Consider the following 20,884-nt stretch of genomic DNA (forward strand, 5'->3'; position numbering starts at 1 on the left):
TAGAGGTATCGCAGCGTATGTAGTTGGCGATAAATTGACCTCGGTCGCAGTATAAGGAAAAGAAGGACTTTCCATCCAAGATGTCGTTGAGTACGGAACCTCAACAAAGAAATTGGTAGAGGATATTCCCACCGTCCCATCTGGAGTCTCAATCGAACAGCTAAAAAGTTGGTTTACCGTAAGTCGATGTACTTATGAAGCTATTCTGCAGGAAAACATCGTCTATCACCGTGGGAGAATACAAATTGATATAAACTATTGTCAAGGGGAGCATGTTAAAAAAAACAGATATCGATAAACTTTCTCATTCCGATGTCCACAGAGGACATATTGAGTTCAACAAGCTTTGTGCGTGTGACCAAACCTTCTCCGCAAAAACAAAACGCAATGCCAAAGAGACCCACCCAGAGTCAGGGCCGCAAACCATCTACATCCTCCACTTGCTATCAAAGAACTGAGATCTGAAAAGAAACCACTGTCAAGGTAGCCTCACAAAATAATCAAATTTACACATTATCCTTCAGATCTCATACTGGTAGCAAAGCCGAAAAGAAGAAACATGCTCTCGAGCCACTACATATGGTGACATAGGGTTTTTTACACTTTTCGGGCTGTTTTCTCAAGAACTATCGATTTGCCACTGACAAAACTTTTACCGTCATAATGGAGGCAGCGAATGAAAGTTGCTTCACAAGAAAATCGAAGTGATTGATCATGTTGTGATAGATGGAAGACATTCATCGAGCGTGTTGGATGTACGATCGTTCCGAGGCGCAAACATTGATTCGGACCACTACCTTGTTGCAGCAAAGGTACGCGCCCGCTTAAACGTAGCAAACAAAGTACGAACAAACACAACACGAAAGTTAGACATCGGTAAGCTGCAATCACAACAGATAGCCACAGCATATTCCACTCAACTAGCCCAATTGCTTAATCAAACACTCCACATCCCGATAACATATCAGCGAATGGCAAAATCCATACTTGAATACCAGAAACCTCCACTAAGGAATCCATGATGTGATCAGGAGTGTCGTGCTGCCACCGAAGAGAAAAATGCGGCATATAGGGCTACTTTACAATCCGTAGCAACGTAGCGCACGAGAATGATACAGGGAGAAAAGGAGAGAGGAGAAACGTCTTTTCCACAGGAAAAGCGGGAGTGTGAAAAAATCGAGATGTACAGGAGCCAGAATGAAGTCTGAAAATTCCACCAAAGGCATCAAACTGATGGCTTTGGTACAGGCACCTCCTACTGTAGAGACCACCAAGGTAATTTGGTAACTTATACAGATAGTGTGCTCAGGATATGGAAAGAGCATTTTTCAAACCTGTTGGTATCCAGCGAAGACGGCGAAGATACCACAGATCCAATCCCAGAAAATGATATTGAATGTATACCGCCCAGCCAAGATGAGGTAAAGCCAGCAATAAACCGGCTGAAGAATAATAAGGCAGCAGGAGCCGATGACTTACCAGCCAAAAGAAGTTTCAGGCAATGAGACAGCCTCTCGTGTGATCTCTTCAACATCCTGCTGGAAAATGTTATTCGAGAGGCAAACGTCAAAAGAAGTGGCACAATCTACACCAATAGCCACCTGTTACTTGCTTATGCTTATGATGTAGACATCATGGGACGATCAGTAAAAGAAGTAACAGATACCTTTATGAAGGTCGAAGGAAAATCTGCTAAAGTGGGTCTGGCGGTAAACGGCGGGAAGACTAAGTTGATGGTGTCGACGCGCAATGCATCCATAGAGATCGGGCCAACTGTTGACGTTGGTTCCTATAATTTTGAGGTTGTAAAAGACTTCGTCTACCTCGGCACCGCCGTAAACACAACTAACGACATCAGTTGTGAAATAAAAAGAAGAATTGTATTGACTAACAGGTGCTACTTTGGTTTAAGTAAGCACTTTAAAAACAAAGCCATAACTCGTCAAACAAAAATAACGCTTTACAAAACACTGATACTACCCGTGCTGATGTATGGTTCCGAAGCCTGGGTACTTGCGCAAGCAGCTAAGGCAGTGCTTGGTGTGTTTGAGAGAAAAATTCTTCGGAAGATCTACGGACCAATCTGCGTTGACGGTGAATATCGACGTCGTTTGGGTAAAATATTACGAAAGCACGAACTTTCCCGAACTATTGGCTACGCACACAAAATCGTGTTTTCCGGAAGGCCATAGGCCAAGATTTGAAATTTCAACCCTAGATAGAACCAAAAACAGGGATTTTAGATTTCAACTCTTGGACAGATACAAAAACTCTCTGCGCATTTACAATATTCTTTGCCTTAGCACATATACAAAGAATCAGATACGCATAAAATTTTTCTCGAACTATTTTGGGTGTTATATCTACGATTTTGTAGAAAATTATGTTCGTTAGAACTAGCATTGGCTAGATCGGGAGAATAAATGCCTCCTCTAAAAAGCGGATGAATCTAAGGTAGCCAAAACATCGATGGAAAGGTCAAGTGAAAGAAGAGATGAAAAAGGGGGGAATTAAATTCTATACTCAGTTCGGTTTATGGGACAAATGTTCTGTTCGTAAGCAGAGCCATCTTATTTATATAAATGGATCTGTTTACAAGCACAACATTTGTCTTCTTCAAAAAACCAACAGTACACCCTAATATAACCAAACTAAAATTCTTCCTCTTTTTCTAAATACCTATCGGAATGTTTCATGTTGTTTTTGGTTGTTGTTGTTGTTGTTGTTCTTACTTATTTGTTGTTCTTTGTTGCTGTTGTAAAGCTTAACCTAAAATTTTCTTCATATAACTTACGGTTTCCGGTTTGGTTAGAGAGCGTCGGCGATTTGGTTTAAATGGCATTTCTGTGGTAACTTTTAAGAAATTTCGTGTAGTTTCGGTTGGCGATGATGTCGTTGTGGTGGGTGTTGGAGGAGATGAGGTTGATGTTGTGATGGTGGTGGTGGTAGTGGTAGAAAATGTTTCTGTGGTATCGGTGGAAGAAGGCAATGAAGATGAAAGTACTGGCGATGATGTTGTGCTACTGCTTGAAGTTTCAACTGGTGTTGTTGTTGTCGTTGTTGTTTGTGTTGTGCTTATTGTTGTTGGAGTATTATTGTTATTGTTACTGTTGCTGGTGTTAGTTTCATTCGTTTCAGTGGTGGGGTTTTGGGTTGTTGTTATTGCCGACTCCTTTCCTTCCGTTGCCTCCGTCACGATGGTGGTATCTTTGTGTTGCTCGTGTTGGTCCTTTGCTGCAATTAAACCGGATGTTGTTTGAATATCCGTTGTAAGGATTTTCTTTGTATCATCAGATTCTGATCCTGTTGCAGTTCCAACTGTAGTTGTTTGACTAACTTGTTCCGCATTGCTTGTTAGAGTTTTTTGTGTGCTGTCTTCATCACCTTTTTGCTTATTCAAATTCGTTGTTGTCGATGATTCTTGGAGATTGCTGCTGGTAGCCAAATGTGTTGTTGTAGGTGTTGGTTTTGCCACTTCTTGTTTTGCCAGCATGTCATCTCTGGCTACTGCTGCTGCCGGGGGGTTGGTTTTTGTGATTGGTGTTGCAGTTTCAGATGGCAAATCATGTTTTTCCTCTGGAGTTGATGTTGTTGTTGTAGTCGTTTTCATTGTTGTTGTTGTTGCGGCTACTGCTGCTGTTGTCTCCTCAACTAGTTTTGCGGTTTGTTCTGTCTCAGTGGTTTCTTCATCCATGTCTGTTTGGGTTTGTATTTCTTTCATTACAATTGCTTTTGTCACAGTGTCGGCAGCATCAGTAACATCAGCAATTTGTGTTTCCCTATGAACATCAGCTGGCATTTCGGTTTTATCTGCAATGTCATCACTGGTATTTGGAGTTTCGGTTTGTTCGACCAGTTTCATTGTGGTTGTCTGTAAAGTTTTATCTTCGTGGAGATTTAGGGTTGAGATGGTCTCAGCAGTAGCTTTGCTTTCCAATGGAGCAGCAGTGGTGGTTAGAGGTGTGAGTGTGGGTTCCTCTTTTGCATGATTCGTTGTTGCCACAACTTCCTCCTCCAATTTCATATTTTGGTTATGTTCACCGATTTGTTGCTCAGTTTCCGTTTCCTCTTCCTTTGTTAGCTGGGTCTGAGTAATTGGTATCATGTTGCCATTTTCTGTTGTTTCTTCTACCCGTTCCGGTATTTTCGTCTCTATCTGTCCATTTGAGTTGGTGGTAATTTTCTTTTCCACTTCCCCTTGCTCCTGTGTGACCTCCTCATGATTCTGATGATAGTGTTCGGTTGTTCTTTCAATGTCCTTGGATTTCAGTGTTGTGGTTGAGGACTCAAAATCTATCATTTTAGCCGTTGTCATCACCATGTCAGAGTGGCTCTTTGTTGTCGGCATTGCGAGATCTTCATTGTAGTGGGTGTTGCCATCCATGTGCTGGCCCGGAGCATGAGGTGCATGTGCTGGATGTTCATTGTGGCCATGTTTGTTGGCCTGGGGTACATAATGAGATTTCACCATCAACATGGGTGGTATGAAATGAGAGTTGTCGGCTGACTCCTTAACATGGCCATGTTGGGTTTCTTCGGTTATGACAGAGCTGCGTGGCTGCTGGGGGTGCATGGGATGGCCTATGGTGGCTGGTGGCGTTGTAGAAAAGGCCGATGCGGAGGCATGGCCCAATGTTGAAGATTCCACATCCCCGGTAGTAGAGGTTTCTTGATAATTATGATGTGTGCTACCACTTTCTGCATCTTTAGTGGTCGTAATGGTGGTCACTGGGTTGGAGGTCGTTGAGGGACTGACAAAAGCCTCAGAGCTGGTGCTAACAATGGTACTGATTGATTCTGGTCTCATTGTTGTGGTAGTGGGGACCATTGTTGTAGTTGGTGCTGTGACTGCTTCTGTGGTGCTGGCAAAGGCTACAGCTGCCGCCTTCTTCTTTTCCATTTCCTTGCTCCTTTGCATACTCTCCTTTATGGCAATGGCTTCCTTTTCCATTTTCTCCATGGCCTCCTTGTGTATGTTGGTCTTTTTGATGTGCGGCAAGGGTTCTAAAATCTCATTTGACACCTCTTCATTCAGTATTTGCTCGGGCATTTCAGGTTCACCCTGGGGTTGATCACCCATCATCATATCCTCCATTTCCAAGGGCATGCGGGAGTTTTTCTCCTTTTGCTGCAACTGCCCCGAGGCTGCTGTTTGCTTCTTAACACTCTCTTTCTTGGGATATTCTACCACTTTTTTGGCGGATTTCTTAACAGGTTTTGGTATGAGGCCGGGTATTTTATAGAATGAACTGACGGTTTCCATATTGGCGGGTTCATCAGCTTGCATCAACTCATCAACATTAAATTGTTCTATCAGCCGTTGAACGGTATTCTTCTCAGTTTGTAAATCTTCTTCGCCGGCATAGTGGACTCCGGGACCATAACTCACATCCATGGGCAACAGTTCAATGTCATTGTTCTCATTGTTATCGGAGGGTATGCTGTTGATGATTTGCAAAGATTTGAAATGGGAATTGGTAATGTCATTGATGCGCTGGGCCTCCAAGCGTTCTCGGGGGCAAATTAAGTCCTGCAAGGCTCGTTCACGATCCTGCAAGAGAATTTAGTTAGAGAGAAATATAAGTTTTTAATTAATTTAACTAACGTGACCTGAGGTTCAAGGAACTAAAGCCAAACAATCGTGTATTTTTTAAAGAATATTTTTTAAGGACCTAAAGCCAAATAATCGTGGATTTTTTAAAGAATATTTTTCAAGGACCTAAAGCCAAATAATCGTGGATTTTTTAAAGAATATTTTTCAAGGACCTAAAGCCAAATAATCGTGGATTTTTTAAAGAATATTTTTCAAGGACCTAAAACCAAATAATCGTGGATTTTTTAAAGAATATTTTTCAAGGACCTAAAGCCAAATAATCGTGGATTTTTTAAAGAATATTTTTCAAGGACCTAAAGCCAAATAATCGTGGATTTTTTAAAGAATATTTTTCAAGGACCTAAAGCCAAATAATCGTGGATTTTTTAAAGAATATTTTTCAAGGACCTAAAGCCAAATAATCGTGGATTTTTTAAAGAATATTTTTCAAGGACCTAAAGCCAAATAATCGTGGATTTTTTAAAGAATATTTTTCAAGGACCTAAAGCCAAATAATCGTGGATTTTTTAAAGAATATTTTTCAAGGACCTAAAGCCAAATAATCGTGGATTTTTTAAAGAATATTTTTCAAGGACCTAAAGCCAAATAATCGTGGATTTTATAAAGAATATTTTTCAAGGACCTAAAGCCAAATAATCGTGGATTTTTTAAAGAATATTTTTCAAGGACCTAAAGCCAAATAATCGTGGATTTTTTAAAGAATATTTTTCAAGGACCTAAAGCCAAATAATCGTGGATTTTTTAAAGAATATTTTTCAAGGACCTAAAGCCAAATAATCGTGGATTTTTTAAAGAATATTTTTCAAGGACCTAAAGCCAAATAATCGTGGATTTTTTAAAGAATATTTTTCAAGGACCTAAAGCCAAATAATCGTGGATTTTTTAAAGAATATTTTTCAAGGACCTAAAGCCAAATAATCGTGGATTTTTTAAAGAATATTTTTCAAGGACCTAAAGCCAAATAATCGTGGATTTTTTAAAGAATATTTTTCAAGGACCTAAAGCCAAATAATCGTGGATTTTTTAAAGAATATTTTTCAAGGACCTAAAGCCAAATAATCGTGGATTTTTTAAAGAATATTTTTCAAGGACCTAAAGCCAAATAATCGTGGATTTTTTAAAGAATATTTTTCAAGGACCTAAAGCCAAATAATCGTGGATTTTTTAAAGAATATTTTTCAAGGACCTAAAGCCAAATAATCGTGGATTTTTTAAAGAATATTTTTCAAGGACCTAAAGCCAAATAATCGTGGATTTTTTAAAGAATATTTTTCAAGGACCTAAAGCCAAATAATCGTGGATTTTTTAAAGAATATTTTTCAAGGACCTAAAGCCAAATAATCGTGGATTTTTTTAAGAATATTTTTCAAGGACCTAAAGCCAAATAATCGTGGATTTTTTAAAGAATATTTTTCAAGGACCTAAAGCCAAATAATCGTGGATTTTTTAAAGAATATTTTTCAAGGACCTAAAGCCAAATAATCGTGGATTTTTTAAAGAATATTTTTCAAGGACCTAAAGCCAAATAATCGTGGATTTTTTAAAGAATATTTTTCAAGGACCTAAAGCCAAATAATCGTGGATTTTTTAAAGAATATTTTTCAAGGACCTAAAGCCAAATAATCGTGGATTTTTTAAAGAATATTTTTCAAGGACCTAAAGCCAAATAATCGTGGATTTTTTAAAGAATATTTTTCATGGACCTAAAGCCAAATAATCGTGGATTTTTTAAAGAATATTTTTCAAGGACCTAAAGCCAAATAATCGTGGATTTTTTAAAGAATATTTTTCAAGGACCTAAAGCCAAATAATCGTGGATTTTTTAAAGAATATTTTTCAAGGACCTAAAGCCAAATAATCGTGGATTTTTTAAAGAATATTTTTCAAGGACCTAAAGCCAAATAATCGTGGATTTTTTAAAGAATATTTTTCAAGGACCTAAAGCCAAATAATCGTGGATTTTTTAAAGAATATTTTTCAAGGACCTAAAGCCAAATAATCGTGGATTTTTTAAAGAATATTTTTCAAGGACCTAAAGCCAAATAATCGTGGATTTTTTAAAGAATATTTTTCAAGGACCTAAAGCCAAATAATCGTGGATTTTTTAAAGAATATTTTTCAAGGACCTAAAGCCAAATAATCGTGGATTTTTTAAAGAATATTTTTCAAGGACCTAAAGCCAAATAATCGTGGATTTTTTAAAGAATATTTTTCAAGGACCTAAAGCCAAATAATCGTGGATTTTTTAAAGAATATTTTTCAAGGACCTAAAGCCAAATAATCGTGGATTTTTTAAAGAATATTTTTCAAGGACCTAAAGCCAAATAATCGTGGATTTTTTAAAGAATATTTTTCAAGGACCTAAAGCCAAATAATCGTGGATTTTTTAAAGAATATTTTTCAAGGACCTAAAGCCAAATAATCGTGGATTTTTTAAAGAATATTTTTCAAGGACCTAAAGCCAAATAATCGTGGATTTTTTAAAGAATATTTTTCAAGGACCTAAAGCCAAATAATCGTGGATTTTTTAAAGAATATTTTTCAAGGACCTAAAGCCAAATAATCGTGGATTTTTTAAAGAATATTTTTCAAGGACCTAAAGCCAAATAATCGTGGATTTTTTAAAGAATATTTTTCAAGGACCTAAAGCCAAATAATCGTTGATTTTTTAAAGAATATTTTTCAAGGACCTAAAGCCAAATAATCGTGGATTTTTTAAAGAATATTTTTCAAGGACCTAAAGCCAAATAATCGTGGATTTTTTAAAGAATATTTTTCAAGGACCTAAAGCCAAATAATCGTGGATTTTTTAAAGAATATTTTTCAAGGACCTAAAGCCAAATAATCGTGGATTTTTTAAAGAATATTTTTCAAGGACCTAAAGCCAAATAATCGTGGATTTTTTAAAGAATATTTTTCAAGGACCTAAAGCCAAATAATCGTGGATTTTTTAAAGAATATTTTTCAAGGACCTAAAGCCAAATAATCGTGGATTTTTTAAAGAATATTTTTCAAGGACCTAAAGCCAAATAATCGTGGATTTTTTAAAGAATATTTTTCAAGGACCTAAAGCCAAATAATCGTGGATTTTTTAAAGAATATTTTTCAAGGACCTAAAGCCAAATAATCGTGGATTTTTTAAAGAATATTTTTCAAGGACCTAAAGCCAAATAATCGTGGATTTTTTAAAGAATATTTTTCAAGGACCTAAAGCCAAATAATCGTGGATTTTTTAAAGAATATTTTTCAAGGACCTAAAGCCAAATAATCGTGGATTTTTTAAAGAATATTTTTCAAGGACCTAAAGCCAAATAATCGTGGATTTTTTAAAGAATATTTTTCAAGGACCTAAAGCCAAATAATCGTGGATTTTTTAAAGAATATTTTTCAAGGACCTAAAGCCAAATAATCGTGGATTTTTTAAAGAATATTTTTCAAGGACCTAAAGCCAAATAATCGTGGATTTTTTAAAGAATATTTTTCAAGGACCTAAAGCCAAATAATCGTGGATTTTTTAAAGAATATTTTTCAAGGACCTAAAGCCAAATAATCGTGGATTTTTTAAAGAATATTTTTCAAGGACCTAAAGCCAAATAATCGTGGATTTTTTAAAGAATATTTTTCAAGGACCTAAAGCCAAATAATCGTGGATTTTTTAAAGAATATTTTTCAAGGACCTAAAGCCAAATAATCGTGGATTTTTTAAAGAATATTTTTCAAGGACCTAAAGCCAAATAATCGTGGATTTTTTAAAGAATATTTTTCAAGGACCTAAAGCCAAATAATCGTGGATTTTTTAAAGAATATTTTTCAAGGACCTAAAGCCAAATAATCGTGGATTTTTTAAAGAATATTTTTCAAGGACCTAAAGCCAAATAATCGTGGATTTTTTAAAGAATATTTTTCAAGGACCTAAAGCCAAATAATCGTGGATTATTTAAAGAATATTTTTCAAGGACCTAAAGCCAAATAATCGTGGATTTTTTAAAGAATATTTTTCAAGGACCTAAAGCCAAATAATCGTGGATTTTTTAAAGAATATTTTTCAAGGACCTAAAGCCAAATAATCGTGGATTTTTTAAAGAATATTTTTCAAGGACCTAAAGCCAAATAATCGTGGATTTTTTAAAGAATATTTTTCAAGGACCTAAAGCCAAATAATCGTGGATTTTTTAAAGAATATTTTTCAAGGACCTAAAGCCAAATAATCGTGGATTTTTTAAAGAATATTTTTCAAGGACCTAAAGCCAAATAATCGTGGATTTTTTAAAGAATATTTTTCAAGGACCTAAAGCCAAATAATCGTGGATTTTTTAAAGAATATTTTTCAAGGACCTAAAGCCAAATAATCGTGGATTTTTTAAAGAATATTTTTCAAGGACCTAAAGCCAAATAATCGTGGATTTTTTAAAGAATATTTTTCAAGGACCTAAAGCCAAATAATCGTGGATTTTTTAAAGAATATTTTTCAAGGACCTAAAGCCAAATAATCGTGGATTTTTTAAAGAATATTTTTCAAGGACCTAAAGCCAAATAATCGTGGATTTTTTAAAGAATATTTTTCAAGGACCTAAAGCCAAATAATCGTGGATTTTTTAAAGAATATTTTTCAAGGACCTAAAGCCAAATAATCGTGGATTTTTTAAAGAATATTTTTCAAGGACCTAAAGCCAAATAATCGTGGATTTTTTAAAGAATATTTTTCAAGGACCTAAAGCCAAATAGTCGTGGATTTTTTAAAGAATATTTTTCAAGGACCTAAAGCCAAATAATCGTGGATTTTTTAAAGAATATTTTTCAAGGACCTAAAGCCAAATAATCGTGGATTTTTTAAAGAATATTTTTCAAGGACCTAAAGCCAAATAATCGTGGATTTTTTAAAGAATATTTTTCAAGGACCTAAAGCCAAACAATCGTGGATTTTTTAAAGAATATTTTTCAAGGACCTAAAGCCAAACAATCGTGGATTTTTTAAAGAATATTTTTCAAGGACCTAAAGCCAAACAATCGTGGATTTTTTAAAGAATATTTTTCAAGGACCTAAAGCCAAATAATCGTGGATTTTTTAAAGAATATTTTTCAAGGACCTAAAGCCAAATAATCGTGGATTTTTTAAAGAATATTTTTCAAGGACCTAAAGCCAAATAGTCGTGGATTTTTTAAAGAATATTTTTCAAGGACCTAAAGCCAAATAATCGTGGATTTTTTAAAGAATATTTTTCAAGGACCTAAAGCCAAATAATCGTGGATTTTTTAAAGAATATTTTTCAAGGACCTAAAGCCAAATAATCGTGGATTTTTTAAAGAATATTTTTCAAGGACCTAAAGCCAAACAATCGTGGATCTTTTAAAGAATATTTTTCAAGGACCTAAAGCCAAACAATCGTGGATTTTTTAAAGAATATTTTTCAAGGACCTAAAGCCAAACAATCGTGGATTTTTTAAAGAATATTTTTCAAGGGCCTAAAGCCAAACAATCGTGGATTTTTTAAAGAATATTTTTCAAGGACCTAAAGCCAAACAATCGTGGATTTTTTAAAGAATATTTTTCAAGGACCTAAAGCCAAACAATCGTGGATTTTTTAAAGAATATTTTTCAAGGACCTAAAGCCAAACAATCGTGGATTTTTTAAAGAATATTTTTCAAGGACCTAAAGCCAAACAATCGTGGATTTTTTAAAGAATATTTTTCAAGGACCTAAAGCCAAATAATCGTGGATTTTTTAAAGAATATTTTTCAAGGACCTAAAGCCAAATAATCGTGGATTTTTTAAAGAATATTTTTCAAGGACTTAAAGCCAAATAATCGTGGATTTTTTAAAGAATATTTTTCAAGGACCTAAACCCAAATAATCGTGGATTTTTCAAAGAATATTTTCCAAGGACCTAAAGCCAAATAATCATGGATTCTTAAACGAATATTTTTCAAGGACCTAAAGCCAAATAATCGTGGATTCTTAAACGAATATTTTTCAAGGACCTAAAGCCAAATAATCGTGGATTTTTTAAAGAATATTTTTCAAGGACCTAAAGCCAAATAATCGTGGATTTTTTTAAGAATATTTTTCAAGGACCTAAAGCCAAATAATCGTGGATTTTTTAAAGAATATTTTTCAAGGACCTAAACCCAAATAATCGTGGATTTTTTAAAGAATATTTTTCAAGGACCTAAAGCCAAATAATCGTGGATTTTTTTAAGAATATTTTTCAAGGACCTAAAGCCAAATAATCGTGGATTTTTTAAAGAATATTGTTCAAGGACCTAAAGCCAAATAATCGTGGATTTTTTAAAGAATATTTTTCAAGGACCTAAAGCCAAATAATCGTGGATTTTTTAAAGAATATTTTTCAAGGACCTAAAGCCAAATAATCGTGGATTTTTTAAAGAATATTTTTCAAGGACCTAAAGCCAAATAATCGTGGATTTTTTAAAGAATATTTTTCAAGGACCTAATGCCAAATAATCGTGGATTTTTTAAAGAATATTGTTCAAGGACCTAAAGCCAAATAATCGTGGATTTTTTAAAGAATATTTTTCAAGGACCTAAAGCCAAATAATCGTGGATTTTTTAAAGAATATTTTTCAAGGACCTAAAGCCAAATAATCGTGGATTTTTTAAAGAATATTGTTCAAGGACCTAAAGCCAAATAATCGTGGATTTTTTAAAGAATATTTTTCAAGGACCTAAAGCCAAATAATCGTGGATTTTTTAAAGAATATTGTTCAAGGACCTAAAGCCAAATAATCGTGGATTTTTTAAAGAATATTTTTCAAGGACCTAAAGCCAAATAATCGTGGATTTTTTAAAGAATATTTTTCAAGGACCTAAAGCCAAATAATCGTGGATTTTTTAAAGAATATTTTTCAAGGACCTAAAGCCAAATAATCGTGGATTTTTTAAAGAATATTTTTCAAGGACCTAAAGCCAAATAATCGTGGATTTTTTAAAGAATATTTTTCAAGGACCTAAAGCCAAATAATCGTGGATTTTTTAAAGAATATTTTTCAAAGACCTAAAGCCAAATAATCGTGGATTTTTTAAAGAATATTTTTCAAGGACCTAAAGCCAAATAATCGTGGATTTTTTAAAGAATATTTTTCAAGGACCTAAAGCCAAATAATCGTGGATTTTTTAAAGAATATTTTTCAAGGACCTAAAGCCAAATAATCGTGGATTTTTTAAAGAATATTTTTCAAGGACCTAAAGCCAAATAATCGTGGATTTTTTAAAGAATATTTTTCAAGGACCTAAAGCCAAATAATCGTGGATTTTTTAAAGAATATTTTTCAAGGACCTAAAGCCAAATAATCGTGGATTTTTTAAAGAATATTTTTCAAGGACCTAAAGCCAAATAATCGTGGATTTTTTAAAGAATATTTTTCAAGGACCTAAAGCCAAATAATCGTGGATTTTTTAAAGAATATTTTTCAAGGACCTAAAGCCAAATAATCGTGGATTTTTTAAAGAATATTTTTCAAGGACCTAAAGCCAAATAATCGTGGATTTTTTAAAGAATATTTTTCAAGGACCTAAAGCCAAATAATCGTGGATTTTTTAAAGAATATTTTTCAAGGACCTAAAGCCAAATAATCGTGGATTTTTTAAAGAATATTTTTCAAGGACCTAAAGCCAAATAATCGTGGATTTTTTAAAGAATATTTTTCAAGGACCTAAAGCCAAATAATCGTGGATTTTTTAAAGAATATTTTTCAAGGACCTAAAGCCAAATAATCGTGGATTTTTAAAGAATATTTTTCAAGGACCTAAAGCCAAATAATCGTGGATTTTTTTAAAGAATATTTTTCAAGGACCTAAACCCAAATAATCGTGGATTTTTTAAAGAATATTTTTCAAGGACCTAAACCCAAATAATCGTGGATTTTTTAAAGAATATTTTTCAAGGACCTAAACCCAAATAATCGTGGATTTTTTAAAGAATATTTTTCAAGGACCTAAACCCAAATAATCGTGGATTTTTTAAAGAATATTTTTCAAGGACCTAAACCCAAATAATCGTGGATTTTTTAAAGAATATTTTTCAAGGACCTAAACCCAAATAATCGTGGATTTTTTAAAGAATATTTTTCAAGGACCTAAAGCCGAATAATCGATCGTGGATTTATTAAAGAATATTTTTCATGGACCTAAAGCCAAATAATCGTGGATTTTTTAAAGAATATTTTTCAAGGACCTAAAGCCAAATAATCGTGGATTTTTCAAAGAATATTTTTCAAGGACCTAAAGCCAAATAATCGTGGTTTTTTTAAAGAATATTTTTCAAGGACCTAAAGCCAAATAATCGTGGATTTTTTAAAGAATATTTTTCAAGGACCTAAAGCCAAATAATCGTGGATTTTTTAAAGAATATTTTTCAAGGACCTGAAGCCAAATAATCGTGGATTTTTAAAGAACATTTTTCAAGGACCTAAAGCCAAAGAATCGTGGATTTTTTAAAGAACATTTTTCAAGGACCTAAAGCCAACGAATCGTGGATTTTTAAGAATATTTTTCAAGGACCTAAAGCCAAATAATCATGGATTTTTTAAAGAATATTTTTCAAGGACCTAAAGTCAAATAATCATGGATTCTTAAAGGAATATTTTTCAAGGTCCTAAAGCCAAATAATCATGGATTTTTTAAAGAATATTTTTCAAGGACTTTAAGCCAAATGATCGAGCATTTTTAAAGACCCAAAGGAAGTAAATTCTTATAAAGTCCCACACAGCCAACCAATATTCTACGGTCGCTTCGATAATGGTTGTTCAGCTCATCAGGCATATCGGGTGCCTTAGGTCAGGTTAGCTCAATTAATTCAATTAATTAATGATCTTCGTCCTAATAAAACAACTATAAATAAAAATGTAAGTTATTAAAGCTTTTTCATCACCCACTACCTCTCTATCGAACCTTCTATTCCTCTTATTTGCCAACCATTTATTGTTATTAATATTTCCCCCTATTTGCTTCACCTTGCGAAACTTACTTCTCTCTATAGAATGAACATAAACAATATTAATGGTTTTTAAAAAAGTTTTTAATTAAATAACTTTTCTTCGTCTTTGTTTCTTTCCCTTGCATTCGAAACAATTATTGGAAAATAATTCACTTCTACTTTGTATTCTTTATTGACTTCACATACACACTGCAACTGTACACACACATAGCCACACACACCCCAAACTCACCTGTTTTCCTTGACATGTTGTCCGCAATAGACCCTCTTCCTGGCAATTGCGTATAAGTTCAATGCTTGCTGTATCGGCCATATATTGCATTGTTAAATTTGGCATATCCTTGAGGATGCACACATCGGCCCATGATGGTACTGCAGAAAATGGAAATGACAAGAAAACATAAAAAATTAAGAACAATAAATTACCATGCATGAAAAACAGGAACAACAACAAAAAAATTAAATTTCATTGTATTGCCCTGCACAGCAGTGTCATTTAAAAGAGGAGAGACATTTTTTGCTCCTTCGTTGTCATTTTTTGGTTTAATTAAGTTTTATTCCATACACAGAGTTTCTTTCCTCTTTTGATAGTTTCCTTTGTGTTTTTTTTTCTCTTACCTGGCATTTCACACAAAAACGATGCTGTCTCCGGACCACCACAACGCAATGCATGCCAACGATAATCACGTATGGGATCAATAACAGCACACAGAGGTGCATCCATTAAGGGCAAAGATTCAGCCCAATAACCGGTGTCAGCCACCAAAGGTCGAGAGTTGCTACTTTAATTTTGTAAAAAAGATAAAGAAAAGAGAGGGGGATAAGGGATAAATGAGAAAAGACGTTCGATAAAATTCAATTATAAGCGACAGGCAAAAAGTTTTCAGAATTTATGAACGTAAATGTAATACTAAGGAATTTAAAAATTAATTTTGGAGAGATGTGGAATTATTAGTTGGTGAGGATATATGAGGATATATATATTTTTTTAAAGAAGGCAGAAGCGAATGTTTCGCATGAAATCGAAGTTTCTTCAGTTTAGTGTGGATTTTTAGGTGATTTTTAATTGAACCAATATCATCCGTTGTGGAAAGAATGAAGACCATCATGGATGTTCGAAAATCTAAATGAGTCGATCCAGGCATGACATACACCAAGGAATTATCTTTATCGCCCTAAAGAGGATAAAAACAAGGATTTAAATTTGTCCCGTAAAATGTGCCATGACAAAGATGTTCTCAATTATGGACGTAAGTGATTTTAAATTACATATTTTGGGTGAATCTGCCATTAATTTTCAGACCGATGGCACCCGGTTTAGCACTGGGTAGGCTTGAGGGAATCACTACTTTTACCCCGAAATGCCTGCTCCGAACTGGTTTGGTAAATTTTTTTGCATTGTGGCCCTCTGTCTTATAAACAAAGCAAGACAAAAATATATTCATAGGGAATTTCCAGAGCACTACTGTCAATGTCGTCAATAAGGTCGTGTGGTGGTTGAGCGTCAACGGTGCAACCGATACTTTAATACCCAACATTTATTTGCATCTTGCATCTAATCCAGGGACCTGTAATTTGTGATTTTCAGTATGAAGTTCACCAAATTTTTAAGAGGACATATACAAAGGACCATTTTTAGGGACCAAGGAAGAAGTGGCTTCGACCTTACATCACCACATGTCAACATTTGTGAGCACGTACGAAGCGGATCCGGTTTAGCCGTCTCCACGATTACTGCAAAAGGAATTATGTCGATGAGTGTCGCGCCAGGACTTTTCCAAGCGTGTTTCCAACTTCACCCGCCAATTCATCTTCATTATCTTAATCTGGGACACCCCCGCAGTGTTCCTCAGCTCCTCAAACTACACGTTGGTGTGCAGTGTACAGGAAATGCATAATTTCTGCAATTAAATGTCATCGGTCTCTACAAGAAATATTGCGAGATTGTAATAGTGAATGGCTATGAACAAAATAATCCGGAATCTCTACTTTTGTGATTCCAGCAACTATCTACCCCAAGACATTGGATGTAATGTTTGATAGCATGTTTAATCATCCGTGCAGGCCACTGCTATTGACAATAAAATCAGAAGTATCTGTTCCTATCTCAAATTGCTGGTCGGTAGCCAGTGAGGGATGCATATCATAGGCACTACGAATATTTAAACCTATCTGAATTGCATCTTGAAGACTGAAACATTTTCAGAGAGGAAGATTTTCCAATTCATAAGCACAACAAGATACTGTGGGTGGAGTACCTGCTTAGGTGGCCATTAGCACACCTCCAACAGTCGTACCCATTCGGAAGATTTCATGACCGGCTTTAACATGAAAAAGCCGAGGACTTATGTATCTTGGCCCTTGTTTGATACTCTTGATTAACTGATTATTAATTACTCGTTCAAATATCAAGTGCGCTGGCACAAGGTTGCAATCAACCGTAGCGCATACATTTCAATAAATAATTAAGGACCAAATCAGGGGTTAATAAAAAACAATATTTTACTGAAATCTAAATTTAACAGCAACCTTCTATGAAAAAAAAAGAAAATGGAACACAAACCTCTCTAAATTTGACGACCAGTAGTTGCAGTTTGGGTAGTGGGGGATTAAGTGGCAAGTACAAAGCTGATATTGTCGCCTTGCGGGATGTGCGATGGAAACACCTGTATTATTCCTGCCACGAAACGAAAGATAAGGTAGGTGTTGGATTTATGGTAAATCGAGGACTTATGACTCTGTTCTCCCGATTCACTGCGGTTGATAAGAAAATTGTCAAAATCGCCCGCAACTAATCAATTTCATATCCACTTTAAAATATTTTGTTGTTATTCAAACAATTGAATTACAAAAAAAAAATGGACTCAAGCTGAAATAAACACAAAGATGTAAAATTCTGCAGTCCAACAATAAAAAACGCCAACAACAATAATAGGCATCAGCACGGCCTTGTTGACCAATGCGTAATGCAAAAACAACTTTCTTGTTGTTTTTACCCCCGCTTATTGAAGCAACATTCATATGTTCGTATTCTTTGCGAAGCAAAGACGACATAAAAACAGTGGTGGATATGAAATTCTTTAGTTCGACTCAAATTGTAGGGTAAACTGCTTTAGGGCCATACAGCAAATTTCTCATTTTATTTAATTTGCTAGATGGCTTTATTGGCCTGTTTATCGATACAGAGTCGGCGAAAAAGGGGACTGATGAAGTTGTTTGGTGACAACTGAAACTATAGTATTCCCTACCCTTCGCCCGCAACTAATCAATTTCATATCCACTTTAAAATATTTTGTTGTTATTCAAACAATTGAATTACAACAAAATATGGACTCAAGCTGAAATAAACACAAAGATGTAATTGTCAAAATCCTTATAAAAGCAAAATTTTTCATCTTTGATAAGATGACATCCTACACCGGAATGAGACTGATCAATTTTGACGCGAGAAAAAACATGGCAGTGAGCAGCACCAGCTTCCAACAACTCAACACACACAATCAGATCGATCATGTTTTGATTCATGGAAGAACTCTCTGAAACTCGGCCAATCAGCTTTCCTATGACTGACGTGATGAAATCGGGTGGTCTGATAATGGAGACAATCATGGGGAGATGGTGTGATCGAAGGGAAATGACGGGTTGCCAGGTAACATCATTTGTCAGACCAGGTGACATGATGGTTACGTCTGGCGTATGTGACACTCTCTTATAATTCTGGTAAGGGCGTCCTCATTTGCAGTGCAAAACGTAGAGGTATCAATCTCCGATCAATCGGAGGGCCGAATGCCACATCTCATGATGCGCATTAAAGTCCCCCAGGACCAGACTTATGACCTTATGACCATTATGACCTTCCAAAAACGGGCTAATGTCAGGCTCGTAATCTGAGATACAGTTACTTCACTGCGTTCAGAATCTCTATATCGGCATTTCCACACCTGACTGCTCCCCCCATACACTCCATGTATGGGTCATTATAGACAGGCTAAAGCGAGATAGGTATGTATTGGACAGACTGATGCAATAGGAAAGCTAATCCCCCACTTCCATTTATGCTGCGATCTTTTCTTAATACGTTGTAACCATCACAACGTTGTAAGCTATAGTTGAGTTTGGTTTCTTGCTTCCGGTTCATGAAATCTGCTATTTCCTCGATCTTACCTTGGAATCCATTGCAATTAAATTGCAAAAATAATGCATTTTCTGGGATTGGGACAATAACGACTGGTCTTAAATGCTGCGTGTGCGGTTGCTGTCGACGGGACGACTCACTGAGGACTGTATTCACACAGCATGCAGCAACATAGTCCCTGTCGTAGCTCCTCACGTGGACAAGTCCAGGGCAACCCCTTAGATGCAACAACTCCTGACATCTATTGCATCTCACCGACGGTTGGATATGGATGAAGATGCAGATGTGACAAATTGAGCACAAATAAATTGGTCCTGGTTTTTCCTCCGTGCCGCCACGGACCAAAAGAATTCGGAGCAGGCATACCGGGATATGCTGCTCCCATCACAGCAAAACGAAACAAAACAAGTACACTGAGGTGGCCGGAACGCTGATGTTGTGTGGTTCCGGGTCAATCCGGTACGAAAGAACCCTCTCCAGTGGGATTGAAAATTTCAGTTAGATTTCTTATGTAGAAGTATTTTTGTCACACCTTCCCATGTAAGTGCCACCACTGTGGGCTGGTACTAGTTTTCTATATTAGAGATTAGATCGTAGCATTAGCACTAACATCACCGTAATCCGATCGCCTGCAACTCGAACACTGCGTTTGTGATCTTCTACACTAGAATCCGACTACCAAATAATCGATAATAAATCACCTACAACCGAACATCTACAACATCGGAACGTCGAGTTATTGAGTTCCTTATCACCTACGAATCATCTAGGTTCCGAACATCATGGGCGTTGCACAGTGTTGCCGCTTCCATACAAATGTGGGCAAAAATTGACCTAGGTTGGTGAATTTTTGCACAAGTACTTATGAGGGCACAGGAATGAAAAATATCAACTTTGGTCCATATCGGTTCAGATTTGGATATGGGCCCCATATATATCTTTCCCAGATTTTGCTATAACTCGGCCAAGTTTAATCGAATAGCCATCAAATTTAATATGTGATATTTTCTTAGGCTCCTGAGTAGTTTCACCGATTTTCGTAAGAATCCGTTTAGGTTTGGATATAGCTCCTATATATATCTTTCCCCGATTTTGCTATAAATCTATAAATTTTTGATAATAGTCTTCAAATTTAACATGGGAGGTTTCCCGACTTTGATATGTTTTCGCAAAATTCGGTACAGTTTTGGATATAGCCTCCATATATATCTTTCACCGATTTTGGTATAAATCGGTACATTTTTTAAAAATAACCTTTAAACTTAACATGGGATGTTTTCTTTTCTTTCACTTATTAAATTTGAAGGCTATCCGATTAAAATTGACCGAGTTATAGCAAAATCGGGAAAATATATATATAGGGGCTGTATAAGTTAGATACGTTGGACTTCAACTTCCCGAGCCTAGTCGATCACTAATGCTGATAGGCATCATCTGGCATCACCTCAGCAAGTTCCCTCTGCGGAGACCGTAGAGTGTTGATGCCAACGGGCGGCGGTTGTTGTTGTTTCGCTCACTTTGATACTCTTGCTCTCACTGGAAATTAATTGTAAATGTAGTAGAAAACGACAACGATCCTCTGCGATCACTGCAATCCTTGTTTGCAAGAACCTCTGCGTTCACTTGTCGTCTAGCATTGAAAGTAAAAGCACAAATGCCTCTGTCGCCACCCCAAATTACAAAGGTAATTTTGTTGTTGTAATAGAAAAGAAATTTGAACTCAATAAAGCCAATTATTATTTTATATCAAAGAATTGATACCGCTTTGTTTTTATTTATCTCTTTTCAATTTTCCCCACCAACGCCTCAAATAAACATTTGGTCGCATCGAGCCGGATTTGCTAAAATTGAGAAGTTACCCGGAATAATTGCTTTTTTCTTTTCTTCTACAAAGGGAAAAAATCACCAACAACACATCCCCCCTCACAACTTGCATCACAAATCATCTCCTCATACCATCATCATCAAATAACCAGGTACGTAAGTTCAGTGATTTGTTATTGTGAGCTTCAAAGTGCTATAGTTCGAAAAAAAAGTGAAAAAGTGTTGTTTTGTAGTTTGTTCCGCGGTACTGGTCCCCTTTGTTTCACCCTATTTCGCGGTATCGAATTAAATACAGTCCACTCCAATGAAATATTAGTGCTAAAATTGTCCATTTTGCTTAAACTTGAGTTACAACC

At 35.4% G+C, this 20,884-nt stretch overlaps 1 protein-coding gene across 2 annotated transcripts in view; it reads right to left on the minus strand.

The window, feature by feature from the left end:
• Positions 1-2,666: 2,666 nt before the first annotated feature.
• LOC141399219 (uncharacterized) overlaps positions 2,667-20,884 on the minus strand; it is a 46,042-nt gene continuing 27,824 nt past the window's right edge. The window contains exons 3-5 of one of the 2 annotated variants that reach the window (XM_073977550.1): positions 15,188-15,348; positions 14,802-14,941; positions 2,667-5,551 (exon numbers count right to left, since the gene is read on the minus strand). In XM_073977550.1, the coding sequence (XP_073833651.1) occupies positions 2,765-5,551; positions 14,802-14,941; positions 15,188-15,348 (3,088 nt within the window). In that variant the 3' untranslated portion in view covers positions 2,667-2,764. Of the gene's footprint in view, positions 5,552-14,801; positions 14,942-15,187; positions 15,352-20,884 lie in introns of both variants that reach the window. The other variant, XM_073977549.1, reaches the window with a different exon arrangement.

Source organism: Musca autumnalis, unplaced genomic scaffold (assembly GCF_047663935.1).
Source record: "Musca autumnalis isolate F117 unplaced genomic scaffold, ASM4766393v1 scaffold_3, whole genome shotgun sequence".
Classification (NCBI taxonomy): domain Eukaryota; kingdom Metazoa; phylum Arthropoda; class Insecta; order Diptera; family Muscidae; genus Musca; species Musca autumnalis.